At 38.8% G+C, this 17,698-nt stretch overlaps 1 protein-coding gene across 1 annotated transcript in view; it reads left to right on the forward strand.

Annotated features, from left to right (window-relative positions):
* Window positions 1-17,698, forward strand: part of SNX25 (sorting nexin 25) — an 88,026-nt gene that overhangs the window by 59,609 nt on the left and 10,719 nt on the right. The window contains exons 9-14 of the mRNA XM_005483850.4: window positions 1,742-2,017; window positions 6,200-6,358; window positions 8,230-8,361; window positions 13,121-13,261; window positions 13,793-13,906; window positions 14,433-14,597. Of these exons, the coding sequence (XP_005483907.3) occupies window positions 1,742-2,017; window positions 6,200-6,358; window positions 8,230-8,361; window positions 13,121-13,261; window positions 13,793-13,906; window positions 14,433-14,597 (987 nt within the window). The remainder of the gene's footprint in view (window positions 1-1,741; window positions 2,018-6,199; window positions 6,359-8,229; window positions 8,362-13,120; window positions 13,262-13,792; window positions 13,907-14,432; window positions 14,598-17,698) is intronic.

Raw genomic sequence — 17,698 nt, forward strand, 5'->3', positions numbered from 1 at the left:
TTTTGAAGTATCAATACAATAGGATGGGTTCTAAGCAGTTTGGGGTGTTTTTAGCTGCTTTATATCAATATTTGAGGTTAATATTGCAATTAAAAATTGTGGGCTGTTGTGATAATTTATTGCTGGTTGGTGTAACAACATCTGTTAAAAGGAATACTTGATATGCAAAAGGAGTAGCCCCCTCCACCAGAGAAAAAACATGCAGTAAAACATGCAAGCTTATTTGTATTAATTCACATGAAATCTAGAAGAACGTTCCACTTGGATACTCTGTACATCAGTGTCTTATCTTGCCAATTACAAACAGCCCTTTCCATCCAAAATAATGAAATTGTGTGTATATACATTCTTAAAATCTCTTTGGAAGAGAAATGTTGCTTTAAAAGATCTCTCCCTAATCTGTAGCAGGAATGCCACACTACTGATAGAGAGAAGAAACAATGCTATATCGTAATTTTGGCTAAAATAAAGTAGGAGTTAGAACCCTGAAACAAGGATAGGGAATATCACTTAAAGTTGCAACAAGCAATGGTGCAGAGGAAGAATTTGTAGAATACAAATTTGCTGTTTGTCACCAGTGTGGTGGATTTCTGGGGAAGCAATTAAACCTTCAGGATTCACTCTAGCATGAAATACTGATTTGATTATTGATTATTAGTTAACTTTTTGTTCACTGTAATTTTATTGCTCTTACTCCAATCATTTGGAAAACATAAAGCATCCTGTAAAGAGAGAGATAAATTGTAGAGTATGAGTCATGAGCTATTAATACAGACTGAAAAAATGACTACCAACCAACTCAAGCTAGACAGTGTTGATAAAAATGGTTTGTCAGAGAGAAGAGTTCTGTAAATCAGTGTTGACTTGCAAACTGCTCATGATTGGAAAAGGTACTATAAATCATTTTATTACTGCTCATCAGTTGTGATTTTTTGTCCTCCTGTTCCAAACAATGTGCATGTGCATATGGACGTGGATGTATCTGCCCCTACAGGGCAGCTTACACAGAGGTAGTGTCCTGCAGCCACGTGGCTGTGGTGTTGTCAGATGAGGCAGGTAAGAACACTGTGCCATTCTGAGGGAGTGGATAAACCCTTTTTAATTCTGTCCAGTTTAGGGAGATGGTAATTTAGGGAGCTGATAATGGGCTCTGCTGCATTACTTTCTCTCTTTCCTGTTCATTAATGCAAAGTTCAATCCTGTGCACTTTACTGTGCTCAGTAAAAATACCCAGCCTCCTGTACTGGTAAATGTCTCTTCAATTGTGCTTTTTTTCCTCTTGCATTTTTTTCTCTTTTCCTCTGCAAATGAATTATAATGATGTGTAAAGTGAATTGATTCTATTCAGCAGAAGACAGGAGAGCTGATCCAGCTGAGCTTTCCCATCTGAATTTAAAATGGTGACCACACTGTTGCTCTAGCACTTTTCTTCCTTTTAATGCCAGCTTTTGGAACATGCGTTTAAAAGAGTGGGTGTGGAAGCTCTGGCAATTGTAGGGCACAGCTGTTCCTTCACTTACCAAACATCCATACTTAACTTGTAAAATGGATTGCTCAGCAGAGGTACGCAGGCAGGCAGCATGCTTGGGCTCAGTAAGAGGTTTACAGATGTCTTCTCATGCATTTGGATAGGAAATTAGCTTGATTATCCTTCAAATTGTGCACCTGGTTCCTGAGTCATCTTGATATTTTCAGTATCTTTTAATTATTCTTTTCTCCCTCCCTCTTCCTTGCTTCCTAGGCTGAAATACCTCAACTGGTGAGTGAAATTTACCAGAATTTTTTTGTGGAAAGCAGAGAAATACCTGTGGAAAAATCCCTTTATAAGGAAATACAGCAAAGTCTTGTGGGAAATAAAGGCATTGAAGTATTCTACAGAATTCAGGCAGATGTTTATGAGACTCTAAAGGACAGATACTACCCCTCATTCATTGTCAGTGATTTATATGAGAGATCAGTCAAGCAGGAAGAAGAAAGAAGTTCTGCTCAGCTAACTCCTGAGGACAAAGATGAAGTGGTGAGTCACACACACAATTTCTTTCACTGTTATTTAAAGAGATCTGAGAGACTGTCCTGAGAAAAGAATGTAGTAGCATCTTCTGTCCTTCAGCTTTTGACTACCCTTCTTTATTTTACTCATTTATTTATAAATATCATCACTCTTGTAGTTTCATCTGGTAAAACTTTTTGTTTACATGCTCTTTCAAATAAAATGGTACAAAATGACAGACTACTTAAATTTTAATTTAGTTGGAGTAGATAGTTCAGATTCCTAAGCCTTCTGTATTTCACATCTTTCATTATGCTCCTTAGAAACAGAGAATGCAAAACACACTTTGTATAAGCTTAGCTGCTCTGCTTTTGAGTGAAAAAATTCTCACTGAAACATTAGTAGGTTTCTGCCCAGACACTGTCCCTGTCTTCTATGCATTTCCTAGGTACTAAATAGGTATTAAAATTGCACAAAAGAGAAGAAAAAGTAATGTAAAATATAACCTTAGTGGTTCTCATTGATTAATTGAATAAATTAATAGACCATGTTGGAAGATAAATCTGGGACAAGAACTCTAAGTACTGAAACAGAGCATTCTAAATGCCATAAGCAGTAAGCCAATGGCAACTCTTCTTGGAGCAGGTTTTTTCCTTGGGCTGTCTCAGTCAGTCATGTCAGGGGAACTTGTGTGTTGTGTTTATCCAAGAACAGTTTGACAAGAGCATGTCTCAGACTATTGAGTGCCTCTTTCAGTCAGGCTGCTGCTTCAGATCAGCATGGGTGTCTTCATTTTACAATGAACTTGCTCAGAACTCAATGAAATGTAACAGTTTGTCCAAAACCAGGTCTAAATAAATAAGTGCAGAACTGCTGATCTATATTCTGCTATTTAGAAATAATTTTCCCAGAACCTGAGGCTTTTGTATTTACTCCTTAAAATGACTTTAATTTCTGTAGGTGAGGTATTCTAGTCTTTGTAGTTTGTGTATCAGCAAATCTGCAGAGATGAATAGTTGTAAGTAAATTACTTGCAATATGTGCTTTTAGAGCTTGACGAATCTTTTCAGTGTTTGTTTTCCCCTGTATTCTTTTCCTTGATAAAACATTCAAGATGTGTTTTCTAGTTCTCTCACTGCTAACTCAGCTCTGTGTTGAGAGTGGCAGGTACTTAAAGGCTTTGTGTTCTTGTGCTTGCAGTCACTGAGGCTTTGCACAATGGCTCTGAACAGTTTTGTTCAGAACTTCTTGAAGCATTAAGTGCTGTGCTTTCTAATTTCTTCATATCATTTATTCAAAGTCTAACACAGATAATGATTTCTCTGAGGAAACTGGCACAATACTTTAGGGCTAGCTGTACTGATAACATCTACTTTAGCTGCCAAAATTTAGATTTTTGACATCAGTGTCATCTGTCCTTCCTTTGAGTCCTTGGATATGTGTGGACCAGATGTGAAGTCTGTGTAAGCTGTGAAGCCTTAAAGACTAATGTATTGCCAAGTCTGCTTATAACATTCAAAACAGTTTTAAAAAAAATCTAACAACTAATTAAATATGAAGTTGTATATACTACTTGAGTATCTCTTGAATAGAGCAGTTCTTATGGTGCTGTGCCATGCTTCAGGGTTTTTGAGGTGAAAGCAAAATATAAGAGTCTTTCTGAAACTTCCCATGTTCTTTCAAATTTTGGTGAAAATGCAGTACTGGCTAATACGTTTGTGGGCTTTTTCCTCCCCATACAGCAGAAATGACAGCTGAGATATTGGATGTTTCTGAAGGGATACATATTGTTAGAAAGTACAGATTGGTTTTGTTTAGTTTGGGTTTTGGTTCTATGTCCTCACTTCCTGGGGCACTGTGGGCATCACCTGCGTTCATTTTCTATAAATTTCACTGCTGTAGCTGAGTAGATAAAAGCCATCTCATGCACTGCTGTAGCTGAATAGATAAAAGCCATCTCATGTACTCAAGGAGATGAGGACAAAAGGGTGAGCCCTGATTAAATGTGAGAACATCAAGTCTCAAGACAGGAGTCTGGGAAGGGCCAGACTGCTGGTTCTGCTGCAGCTGGAACAACTCTTTCTTCTTCCCAGCCTGGCACCACTTTCTGTTTCTGGGACAAACCTCCACAAGCCTCCAGGTATTTCTGCTTGGGCAAACGCTACAGGTAGAGATACAGAAGCAGGCAGTGCTGGCATCCAGGACTTTGAGGAGAGGATCTGGTGATGGCATTGGTGCTGCATGTGTCAGATCACTAAAATAAGGCTGACAGCTGTGTTCTACGTCACTCACAGAAATGGAAGCCATTAGCAGCTTACCAATGAGGGGAAGGCAGAGCAATCCATTGTGATCTCAGCTTTGAGTGAACTGGTTGGTTGTTAAATTTGATATTTTGAATACAGGTTATTTGATCTTGTGATTCTGGCTTTTTTTTTATGTGATAAACCTACTGATTTAGCAGTGGTTTTTTGGCTTTAAGTGTCTGAAAAGTTAATGACAGAGAAATCATGTAGCCTGCTTCTGGGAGTACAGCCTCACTGATTTGTAATTTAATTTCAATTCTTTGATTGCTAGCATTGAACTTCCTATGAAAAGTCTTCTAATTCTTCTGTGTTGAAAATAGCATTTTTGATTCATTCTTTACCTCTGTGCTTCCCCACAAGTGTAAGGTTTGGGGTTTTTTTTTATGGTTCTTTACATTAGCATTTTAAATAACACCCAATATTGTTAATTATTATTATTTGTGTTATTGTAGCGCCAGAAGACAACATTCTGAGCTGAGGTCTGTGCTCATGCTTGGAGGCAAGTTTCTGACCCTAGGAGTTCATAGTCCATGCAGAATAGAGAGAAGAAAGGACAGGGCATGGAGCTAATGGGTTTCTACTCAGCCACAGAGCAGGCAAATGCAGAGCTAGGAAAGGGCACGGATTTCTCAACCTAGAACTCCTGCATTATGTTCGAGGATGATGCTAAGGAGATTAGTTATTGTTGCTGCTGTTATCTCTTCTCAGATTTTCTTAAATAAGATATAAGATGGAATTTACAACAGGATTGTCTCCTCTAAAACTCACAGAATTTACAAGACAACAAGAGTTCCTTCTGTTAACTTTTTCTTTATGATATAAGGATACAGTTTACTTAATTGGAATATCATTAAATAACATAGAACTCCTCTTCAAGATAATAGACTCAGCTTCCCACAGATAAATTTTGATATACTCAGTCACAAACAGACCTCAAAGATCTTTGAACATAGCAGCAGTAAAAGCTGAGTGCTGCTTGCTAGATCTCAAGGTCTTCATGTCTATTTGAGGAAGTACAGTAAGAAGGGGGAGGTTGAGCTATATGTCAGAAGCTATTAAGGAAAATGTCACTGAAAGGTGTGAAGTTTTCTATTTTTTTGCAGCCTGTAGTACACAAGATGGAAAAAGCTATTGGTTTGTCTGAATGAATATATGAAAATGATTTATGAATTTAGGGTAAGGCATATGTGCTTTTAACACATTTTTATTAACACTTCTAAAAACAGCAATAAAATCTGTGTAGAAAGCTAAAGGACTTGGTTTAGATTATTGTGCAGGATGACAAATCTGTTTTGTGAAGGTTTGTGGGAGGCAGGTCTGTTTGTTAGAAATGTGGATTTTTTTTGGTTTTATTCCCTGCTGCCCCATCCTCATTATCTTTCAGCTCAGTGCTAAGTATTTACTTTTCTATCTGGCTCTGAATATTCATCATGACTACTAAGCTGTTTTTGCTTTTTAAACAAACTTTAACTCTACCTCTCATTAACACTAAAGCCTTAGCTTGAAGGTCATTTTTACACTGTTGCTGTGAGTTGACAAGGAACCATTCTAGAAGTGGTAATGAGGCTTTGTCTGTTGGGGTTTTTGGTTTTGGTTTGGCTTTTTACAACAGACTGACATTTCATGTTGGATCTGAAGGCTGGAATATCTGTTATTACCTACATTTTCATCTATATCAAGAAGCAAACAATAACTCACCCCCTGCCCCATCCCTGGCGGTGTTCAAGGCCAGGCTGGATGGGCTCTGACCAGTCTGGTCCAGTGGAAGGTGTTTATGCCAATGGCAGTGAGATCAGAACTGTGTGATCTTCAAGATCCCTTCCAGCTGAAACCATTCTGTCATTCTGTGAATAACTGTCTCTTTTCTCATATTAATGTAGCAATTACCCTCACCCTCTATTCCTAGAGCCAAGGTTGTTGTGAAGAAGCTACTGAAGAATGCAGCACAAGAATTAATGAACAGGCCAGTTATGCTGTAAATAAACTTCGCCAGCTAAATGACAAGCTTGAGTATAAGAAACAGGCTCTAAATTCCATTTGTAATTCACCAAAACCCGACAAAAAGGTACGGAACTTTAGTGTCTTCAGTTCTTTTCTTTGATTTGATTTATTTTATTTTTGGGTAAGTGTATGTTTGTGTAATATCCAGGTGTCACTTTTTGGATGGGTCAGATGGTTATTTCAGTCAACTTGTAAAACAGAAGGTGAAATCAGAACTTAGTTTTAATTGTTTAGTTACAATGGCTTTTATATATGGGGAATAAACTTGTGAATTCAGGAGAAGCAAGGGGCTTCCACATGGCTTGGGCCAACTTACTTGTGTTGATTTTACAGGCCTGTTGTTCAGGTGCAGTTGGGCCTGTCTTGTCAGCTGTAATGGGATTTGGCTGCAGATGGTAGATGGTGGGTAAGATGAACAAGGAGCCAAGGTGTTTTCCTAAAATCCTGCTGCTAGTGATGACAAAAATGTACCTGGGTATTAGTCATTGCTCAGAACCTGGCTGGCTTCTTTATACATTTTTCCTTCACTCAGGGTGAGTGTGAGATGCTTGTCTGAATAGGAGTTGACGCCCCAGCTCTGGGCATGGCCACCTCCAGAAGAAAGGTGTGGGCATTGAGTTTGTGCCACCCTGGCTGGCTTCATTCCCTCTGTCCCTTCCACATCTTCCTTCTGCCAGAGGGTGCTGCAGACAACTGAAAATGCTTGCAGCTGTTCTGGAGTGTCCCCCTTCCAACCCAAGCCCTTCTATGATTCTCTATAACTAAAACTTTATATAATGTTCCATTCACAAGAATATTCTGTGCTCCTTTTGCATTCTTGAAACCATAGCAGCTATATTCTTTCTGTACTTAGGCTTTTGGGGAGGCAGGGATTGCACCCCTACTGAAGTTGTGGGGTTTTCTCTGTATGTTTTGTTTCTAAAATGGGCTTGGAAAATAGCTACATCTCTGAAACAGAACAGTAAAATGGATCCAGTATTATTGTAAAGTCTCAGTATTCAGTTTGTAAATGTAACAGCTGTTTACTTATGATAAAATCTTACCAGTTGTTCTGTATTTATTGAATGTTCTGGATGCTGCTGGAGTGAATGTAAGGTGATTGTAGAGAAGCCTCAGCATTGATAGCAAATAAAATATAAAGTTATTCTGAAGGCGAGGTATTTGCTAGAAAATTGTTATATAGCTGTCACATATATGTTTTACATCTGACATGAGACAAAAATTCTGAACAAGACAGAATTCCTGTAGCTCTGTAGAATGCACTACTTGTGATATAAGTGATAGAACTGACAAATTTGGCTAAGTGGTATATCATATTTAAAAATGGAAAAATGTCATTTGTTTTTGCTGTGTTTCTAATGTCACATCTTATGTATATTTCCACCTTCTCTTGTTATACTGTATCCTGGCAGGATGTTTGGCTACTTTTTGTGCTTTCCACAATAACAAATCCTTGCCTTCTCAAAACTAGAATGAAATAAGTGATAACTTTGAGTGATTTCTAACTTAGCTAAATTCCTAGAAATGAAATCTATTACCAGGTTCTTCAGTCACATGATGTGTACCTCAAAATGATAAAGATGTCTTCAGTAAGGTATACTTCATTAATGGCAATTTCAAATTCTTATAAAACATACTGTGTGTAATATATAATCCTATCTCAAGTTTCTTTTATGCTGGTAGTGTGATAGTAGTTGTATTTCTAACTTGTTTTTTTTATTTTATTGTGAGGGTTGACCTTTAAGATTGCTGTGTGCTCTACAAGTTTGAGACATCATTGATTTTCTCACTTGTAATTTATTTTTTTTTATCCACAGAAATTGTTCTCCCCGTGCTTTTGTACCTTCTTTCAGAACAGTGTCCCTAAAGACATAAGTCTTGTGTGCTGCACAAGCTTTTCCCTACCAATTGTAATGAATAAACTTTTCTCTGCAGATTGTTTCTAAGCTGAAGGATGAAATTACTCTGATGGAGAGAGAGCACAGTGACCTTCAGCTGCACATTGCAAGAACAGACTGGTGGTGTGAGAATCTTGGCATGTGGAAAGCCTTCATTGTCTCAGGAGAGGTAGGGTGTTTTTTTCTGCCTTTTGACCTGCTGGGTCTATTCAAACTTGAATGAAAAGCAGAAGAAAAATGTGTAGATACTTTCCTTATACCTGTCTATACTTAAAATTTGCTTGTGGGGGAAAGAACCCTAACATCTTCTGAGCTCCTTTTCTGTTTCCCAGTGGCTACTATGATGCATACACAGTTTCTATTCCTCAGACACAGTTGTAATGGAGTTATAAAAATTACCTGCATGTACATAAACAAGCTTTGGCACTGGGTACAGTAATTTGCTATCTTAGGGGCACTGTTTTTCATAAGAACTGTGTCTTCCTATATTACCATGCTATTGCACTTGGGTGCAGTTGTGTCTCTGCTGTGTCTCAAAGATGCAGTGCTTATACTTTTTGGGTTTTGTATTTAATGGCTGTACAGTTTCAAGGGGCTTGAATGCCTGGAAAGAAAGTGCTTTATATCTGCAAGTTGAAGAAGTTGTTACTCTTATTTGGTCTTGTTTTGCTGTTCCATTTGGGCATAGGCAGACAATTGTAGAATGCATGCAAAAAGTGTGATGAAAACAGAAAGTATTACCATCTTCTGGCTCTCCAGTAACACTTACCATGAAAGGGACTCGGTGAATGCTTGTTATTTAGGAAGTGTAGGCTGACATACATAAGTAATCTTCTTAACAGAATCACTATGAAGATCTAAAGATTAATTGGGTCTCTACTGCCTTCCCTTTGTGTGCCACTAAGAAAATGTTCCTGAAAAGAATACAAATAGTTTTCTTGAGGTAACTCTTTGTTGGAGCAAAAAATTATGTGCTGTGGAGTTTATTTGGTTGTGTCTGAAGCTCTTGCAAGCCAGGTCTTTCAACAGTTAAAGTCACTGTAAAAGAAATAAATTCAACAGGTCAAAAAAATGTAAGGTGCCAGTTTTGAAACCAAATTCTCCATGTGGAAACATCTGGATTTGTTTTTGTTTTAATGCTGTTTGCAGGTGGCACTTTTGAGAACTGAAAAGTTCTTAAGTTGTCTTCTTAAGAGTTATTTGTAGCTTTTGAAACCTGGTTGTAAACTCTGGGTGCAGAATGGCAGCTTTCTGTGCAAACATACATATTTATATAACATAATATACACATATTTATATATCATATTTATATTTATGTAACCATATACAACTGTCCAGTGCCTCTCTACCAGAGAAGGTGGTGCTTTGGCTAAATTAGAGAGAAGTTAGAAAAGGCTTTTAATTGCTTGCTGCCTTAGCTATAACTTATGAGTAGTAGTGGATTAGGAAATGAAATATTAGGAAATGAAATGAAATAGGCTTGCATAAATTGTGCTGTTTGCAGCTCCATGCTTCAAAGGGTAGGCTGGAAAAAACATGGATCAATTGCTTGGGAATATTCTAGCTGCAGTTGATGGTTTCAGGGGGCATGAGTAGATGACATAGTCTTTCTATCTGCAAAATATATTGTTGCCAATCCTAGAATATAGCTCTGTGATTTTAGGGATAGAAAATCTTGGCCCTGTTGTTTAGCAGAAAATTTTAGTAAAAGTAATTTTTGCTATAGATCTTGAGCTGAAAGTGTAATGGCCAGTCATTTAGCTTTTAAACTGATCTACTAAATCAGTTAACAGAGAATGCACAAAAGAAAAAAATTACTTAAGTCTTGGAAAAAACCATGTCCACACTCTTGTTTGTAATCTCTTAGCTTGAATATTTCAGTCTTTGTAGTTTTGAGTAATTGAAATATACTAAGTCTGTGTGTGAACTATATATATATAAATCAGTGTAAATAATATAATCTCTAGGTGTCTTTTGGTAGCTCATAATTTTGAAAGGGACTCAGTGTTGAAAGAGACTCAGTGGCTGACTGATAGAGGTTGAAAAATACAATAGGAAGATGCAGAATGAGGGACCTATGCTAACAACTTGTGTAATTCTGTAATTACATACCTCATTACAGGTATGTAACTTAGAGCTAAATTATCTACCTTGATCTGCTTGCTTTAATTGTTTTGGCCTTGTATCATTTAATGTTTTAACAGACATTCTGTCTTCCTTGTCCAAAGAAAGACTGTTTCATAGCATAACATCTTTAAAAAAGTCTATTGCTTTCAGAAAGAATTGAGTTTGTAGATCTGAATAAGGTGAAAAAATTGCATGTTCCTTGTGGTTACCACACTACACACCTGGACAAGAGGTGGCTGAAAGCTGCTCAGTGGACAGGAACTTGGGGCTGCTGGTTGACAGCTGTCTGAACATGAGCCAGGAGTGTGCCCAGGTGGTCAAGGAGACCAAATGCAGCCTGGCCTGTACCAGAAATAGTGCGGCCAGCAGGAACAGGGAAGTGATTTTCCCCCAGTACTCAGCACTGCACAGACAGCACCTGAAACAGGGTTAGGAAGGCTGGGAAAAAGCCAGATGGTTTTTTGGGCAGGTGCATTAGAAGCTCAGTCTCACAATGTGGCATGCAAGGTTTGTGTTCTGCAGGAGCACTGGGCTTCAGCTCTGACCCCCTGAGCACCTCTTGGCTGGAAACAGTAGAGATGCTGGTGGCTTGGCAGATGTGCAGCTCATCTTGGGCAGGCTGCAGGTCTGTCAAGGGTAAATGCAACCCCTGAACACATCAGGAGGGAGTTTCCACTCAGGATGAGCAAGTGTTACAGTCCATTGCAGGTGCTGGGCCGTGTCCCTTGGGAAGGGGGAATTTGAATGAGGAACTTCTCCCATGAGAAGTGGTTCTGAATGCACTTTCAAACTTCATTTGCTTAACTTAGCAAAAGGGAGAATCAGAGGAATAAGGCTCTATAGTTTGAACTAATGCATGATAGCAATTGTATGAGGTGGTGCCTGCTAACAGCAGAGAACTAGATCTCCTGGTTTAGAAGACCTCCTAACATTCAGTTTTTCTGTTTTCCAGTTTATTCATTAATTTGGAGAAACAAATTCAAAAGTGCTTAAGTTGATAAAAAAAATTTGCATTCCTAAGAAGATCCTGAAAGTGTTCAGTATTTATTTGAGGGTACTTGGGAAAAAAAAGCTGTCATGTGTCTACATCTGGTAATTGGAATTTAGAGGATTCTGCACACAGCTTGAAGCAGGAGTACTAAGTCCTCCCATTTTGAAAATGTGCTTTCAGAGGGTCTGTGCTCTCTCGCGACAATTACAGTTCAGATGACCTTACACATGCAAACCCCTGCCCTGGGAACAAATTTAGCATGGAAAATCATAGGCATGACTCCAATTAGCAATTTCAGCACTCATCTCCCAGTGTTGAACAGTGACAGCCAGGAGGGGTTTGTGGGTCACTTGCAAACACAGATCCAGTGTAGCTCAGAGTAGACAGGGCAGGGACTGTCCCAGACAGTCCCAGTTGTTCTGCACCATGTCTCTCTGACCTGCACCTTGGGGGCTGTTCAAGCATCTATTTCTGCAGTAGTCTGGCAGGAGATAGGCACCTCTCCAAATAGCTGCACTGAGAACCTGGCACATTTGCAGGCATTCAGGCTGGTGCTTTGTATTCTGTCTGAGTGCTGCTGCAGCTCTTGGACAGGGATTTGTGAAATCTGGGCCTCAGACTTGGCTTCCCAGTAGTCCTGGTGCAGCTTTATGAGGAATGCATCACAGGGAATATTATCAATGTACAGCTCTCAGTAGCTTAAAAATATGAAGGTACATTTCAGCCACGTGGCTTTTACAAGGATGATGTAGGTGCTTGTCAAATTATTCATCCACAGCATTGTGTTGTCTCTGCAGGCTTCTCAGAAAAGGTGTCATAATTATATGAATTTTAACATTTATTCTTATTCTAATTAGATTTGTTAAATATTCTTTTTTTTTTTAAAGCTTTAAGGTTATAACTTTGCTCAAAAAGACTGGGAGTGGTATTTTATAATTACCTTATCATTATTTGCATGTATATAAAGACACAAGCATTGTAGAGTGAAATATTTTATGCATTTCTGTTATTTGTTTTTCATAATCAATCTGGGTGTCTCCTCAAAATAAGTAAAAAATTTGCTACCAATAGGACATAAGAATGAAATTCTTATGCCAATTCTTATATCAAATTAAGAAACAGTGTGGTCACACTGCTGCTGTCATCTCAAGAAAAATTGCTTAACTTTGGTGTAGTTTTCCCATTTGCACAATGTGGTTAATTGCTTCTCCTTCTTCTGGCTGAGGACTGTAGTTGGATTTATCAGTATTTTTGTAAAATTGTGAGTGCCTCAGAAATAGTGCATGGATACCACAAACTGTGCAAGGAGAACAGCTCAAGTGAGCAGAGAAATCACTCCGTAAATCACTCCACTGGTGTGTGGGTGAGCCTCAGCAGAAGCACTGGGAAGGGGGGGAAATGAAGGAAGAACACTCAGGTAAATGCAGATAGGAGAGATGGAGCATTGAGCAGCAATCACAAAGCCATGGTAGGTACCTTAAAAACCAAAACAATACACTCAGCTGTTTGAGGAGGACATGACAGGGAGATGTGGCTGCTGGTGGACAGCATTGCAAACTGTAGGTAAGGTGTAATAGTGGTTAGCTGCAGGGCTGGTTCAGGACTGGTACAGCACTTTGGGAGATGGTTACTTCATTAAGGGAATTGCTCCATATGGACCCTTCAAATCTTAAGAGAAATGTGGGACTGATGACTGAGGTTGTAAGCCAGTCACCTGTTCACTGTTCAGATGTTCCTGTGTTCACAGTTAAATGTTCCACCGTTTGCTTTCAACAGATATTACCTTATCTGTTTTTATTTCCCCCACAAGGTTTTAGAAGAGAATGGCGAACAAGTGCCCTGTTACTCTGTCATGGTGAGTTTACAAGAAGTTGGTGGTGCTGAAACTAAGAACTGGACTGTTCCCAGGAAGCTCAATGAGTTTCAGAACCTACACCGCAAACTCAGCGAGGTATGAATCCTGGTTAGGGGAGGGAAAAGATACAAACTGACAAAATTTGTCAGAATGACAACAATTTAATGCTTCCAGTTTTAATGCCAGCCTTTTGGCTTTTAGCACTTTAGAACTAGATTTCTATCTGCATATTTCTGGTCTCTGACAAATGATTATAAAACTTGTTTTTAATTTTTTCCCCTTAATAATGTTTTACTGGACTAATCCCATTTCAAAATGGTATATGCTCTGCACTGTCATACAAGAGCCTGCTATAAGAGTGAGGTTTTATGTCTGGCTTCTGGGGAAGTATTAGAAATGACAGCTTTTGGGGAGAGAGAAGGTTGGGATTTTTTTCACAGTGCTTTAACCTTTCTGTCTGATAAGGAATAAATAATGGTGCTGTAAAGGGGAAGGGTTCAGATGTGTCAGCCCATAGTGGTAAAGGGAAGGTGTTTTCTTGAGAAGGGTGTGGAAGTGAGATGAGAGCAAAAAGGAGTCTCTTCATTTCCATTCGGAACCACCTGAGCTCTCCTTTCTCCTACACAGTGTTTTCCATCATTAAAGAAAGTTCAGTTGCCTTCTCTCAGCAAGCTGCCCTTCAAATCCGTAGACCAGAAATTCATGGAGAAATCCAAGAACCAGCTTAATAACTTTCTACAGGTAAGATAGTAAGGACAAAACTGACAGATATCTAAACAGGAGAATTGAGAGGCTGCTGCCTCTCTTTGCCTAAAGAAAGAGCCTAGAACAAATAGGTCAAATGTAAAATTTGACACTATAAATGTCAAAGTTGTACAAAATGTCAAAGTTGAGATGAGTTTGACTGATAGTAACCATTCCTCTAGTAGTAATTTAATTTAAACTTCAATTAATTGAAGAATCATAATGAATCCTTTAATTGCCACTTTCAGCTAAAACTCCTTCATTCACAACAAATTCCTTACATGGGAGAAATTGTTATAAAACAAGAAGGTTGTAAGACTAAAAGCTTTATTCTTACTAGTTCCAGTACTTTAGAAATAGTTTCTTAAAGTATCTTTGTGAGATAGGGATTTTTTTCTCACACTACCTCTGAGCTGCAATTTAATCAGTTTTATTGGATGCCTCAATACATCTTATTCCTTAACAAGAAATATTTAATTGATGTGTTGCTGTGTTGTGATGTGTCACTATTTTTGTTTCATAGAAATTACTCTCTGATGAAAGACTCTGCCAGAGTGAAGCACTTTATGCCTTCCTGAGCCCCTCCCCAGAGCACCTCAAAGTTATTGATGTGCAAGGCAAGAAGTCATCGTTCTCACTCTCCTCATTTCTAGAACGACTTCCTGGTGATTTGTTTTCTCATCAGGAGGTAAGTGGTAGAAAAGCAATCTTCCCAAATTTAATTACTTATCCTAAGTAAGCAGGGAGAGTCATTAATATTTGAGTGGCAGGCAATATTTCTAAAGGTCATTTGTAATTTACTGTAAGTGAACAAAGAGAAGAAAGAGCCGCCTATGAATTTAAAAGATGTTTATTAATAAAACAGGTTTCCTGCCTTTTGGTACATGCATATAGGCAAATGTGTAAGCTATCACAAATAAACAAATTGCAGTTCATGTGGGATTGTTTATTTTTTTACAGCAGAATTTTCCACTTTTTGAGTTCTGGACATGCGTATTTCAGAGAGGTATTGGCAGGTAAAAATACACTTGGGAATATTCTCTTGGCAAGAAAGAACAGCTGTGTATCCCTAATTTCAGGACAACTTCATAAGCAGAGCTAGTTTTGACAAAAAACTGTTGGCAAATAATACAGGCTTACTGAGGGAATTTGCAAGTGCAGGCAGGAGTCTATGTAGGCAAACCAGATGGAGAATTTGTTATTAAGCCATAAAAACCCATTGTTTATCAAAATGCAATGAATAATAGATTAGTGACCAAAATAGCTAATTGACTAAATTGACCATAATTCCATGGCACTCTGTTCTGTGTTGTTCATGTTCAGATAATGCAACATTCAAGGAGATGTTTATATTCCCCCTTTTAGTTACATGTTATACAAAATTCATTTAAAACAGTTAATTTCTGACATGCTGTAGTTGTCTGGAGCAGATGGGTCTTATGCAGGACAATTTGAGATTGGGGAGCATGTATACTTCTAGGCTTTTATAGGGAGAAAGGTGGTCTTGCATCTCAGAAACAAGAAAATCCTATATATGTACCTTGCAAAAGAGTGCTGTGTTTGCATATAGATGCTGAATGCATGTGCCTCATTTCAGAGTAATAAATATAAAGGAAGTTTGAGAAACTAGTTTTACTTTGATAGAAGTACTGGAGTTATACAATCCAAAGTGCTTTCACTAAAATGACTAATGATAGGTAGAAGTAGCACAAAAGTATTGAAGTATGAAGCTGTTTATATTTTGCTATTTAATTGAAAAACATCCTCAAGACATTGTATTATGGGAGATAGATATTGTATTATGGGAGTGTGTAGGAGGAAAAAGTTGGGAAATACAGGAGAACGAAAAAGAATGTTTAATACCAGTGTGTGAAAGGAGAAAGAACAAATAAACAAAGCAGAAATTATGCAGCTGTTATTGCTTCACATTTCTCTCTCTTCTCCCTTCTTTCCTTAAGCTTACACATAACAGAATACAGATGGTGGGAACTCTTAGACCCTATGAATGAGTATGTCAAACAATTGCCCTAAAGTGAAAGTAATAAAATAAAATGGAGGAAGACAGACTGGGAGGCATTCTGGGACTAGCTCTGCTGTTTCCTGGACTCCCATGTCTTTCAGAAAGAGCTTTGGATCAGCTCAGTCTTGCCCCACTGATAGCATCTTGGACACTTTCCTAAAGCAGTTAAACTGGGCTTAAATCATTTGGTACAAGGTCATAAATGAAGTTGGTTGTGTTTAAAACACTCGTAAAGCTGGTATAATTGTGTTCTTTTTGTAACTGAGACTTCCTGGTTTAGTTTGTGTTTTGAACTTTGTAGTATAGAATGCTCTCAGATTCAGCTCTCTTTGCCCTTAATCTCATCTCACATTTTTCAAATATATGTCAGAGCAATAATATTACCTCTTGAGTGTTGTGTTCAGGATTAGATACTGCAGCAATTTCTTTATATATATAAACTCCTTGGACAGGGTTAGCTTTAGAATGTATTTTTTAGCTCTCTAGACCAAAACCAAATCAGAGCAAAAATGCAGTTGATATCATCTAGAAAGAAGGGCTTTTAGGTTTATAAATCTACTGGATAGAAAATGCACTGTAGTGTAAGAACTTACAGTTCTTGTTGCATTTTCTAAATGACAGAAGATTCACTGAATAGCAGAAAAATAAGCCAATTATAGATGATTGAATGATGAGGAAGAAAGGAAGAGATGATTGATATCTTTGAAAACCAGGCTGAAGAAGAAAATTTTCACATCATTGTGACCATTTCTGATTCAGAGACTGGGGCATCACACCAGCCTCAGTGGAGGTCAGGTCTGCCTGGTCTTCCAGCAAAGCTAAAGTCTTTAGCTTTGCTGGAAGCAAAGGCGGGCAGGGCAAGATCCAGGAAAGCAAAGGGATGTGTTGGCTGCCATGAGAAGTGACAGGAGTTGTAGTCCTGATCCTGAAGCAATCTTCATGATAGTGAGAAACAACCTGCTGTGTGCCCTTCACTCTGAAATAGATGGTACTGCCAGAATGGAGGTGGTTCAACCCAGTCATCTTCTGGGAGTCTGTCTGAATAGCTCTTCTCCCTTTGGTACCCTGAGCTGGGGTATCCTCAGGCTCAGGTCACTATCTATCACAATTTGTGTTTCTGGCTAGTTCTCTTTCCACTGCTGGCTTTGGCTCCCAGCTTACTTCAAGGACAACTGGTTAGGGCCTAATCCCACTGAGGGGCTTCAGCTGTGAAGGCACTGTCTGTTCTCCTGGGGAACCAGCTACTTACTTTTCCTGGTGCAATAATCAGATTTTCCCCCTTTCTTCCCAGTGTTTGCGTGGCAAAGAGCTCCAGCTGTCTAGCTCCCCACCCTGAATGTTTTTTATGGGTGTTGTGTCAGAGGGAGCTTTGCAATCACAAACACTGCTGAGTGCCATCTCCTGCTTACAGCTGTCACCTGTTTCCCAGCAGTACACGACTCCCACATCAGCTGCTTTCTTGCATCCAGCTGGTGCTGATGGGGCAATAGAGGCAGCATTGAGGTGCCTACTGGGGCACGGCTGCAAACAGAAGGTACAGCAGTGATGATAATTCCAGCAGTGCAGTGTCCTCATCACTTTAGTCCAATGGGAAGTTTTCAAGATCCCTGGTGAGATTCCTCTTGGCCAGATCCTGCCAGCAGCAGTTTTTGGCTCTGTTTTTTGAGAGGACTGGCTGTGCTCCTTCTGCAGAGCATGGCAGTAACTAAATCCATTCTGGAAGAAGGCTGGGGAACTGCAGCACACACCCATGTTGTCTCTCTCTTCCT

Source organism: Zonotrichia albicollis, chromosome 5 (assembly GCF_047830755.1).
Source record: "Zonotrichia albicollis isolate bZonAlb1 chromosome 5, bZonAlb1.hap1, whole genome shotgun sequence".
NCBI classification, from domain to species: Eukaryota; Metazoa; Chordata; class Aves; order Passeriformes; family Passerellidae; genus Zonotrichia; species Zonotrichia albicollis.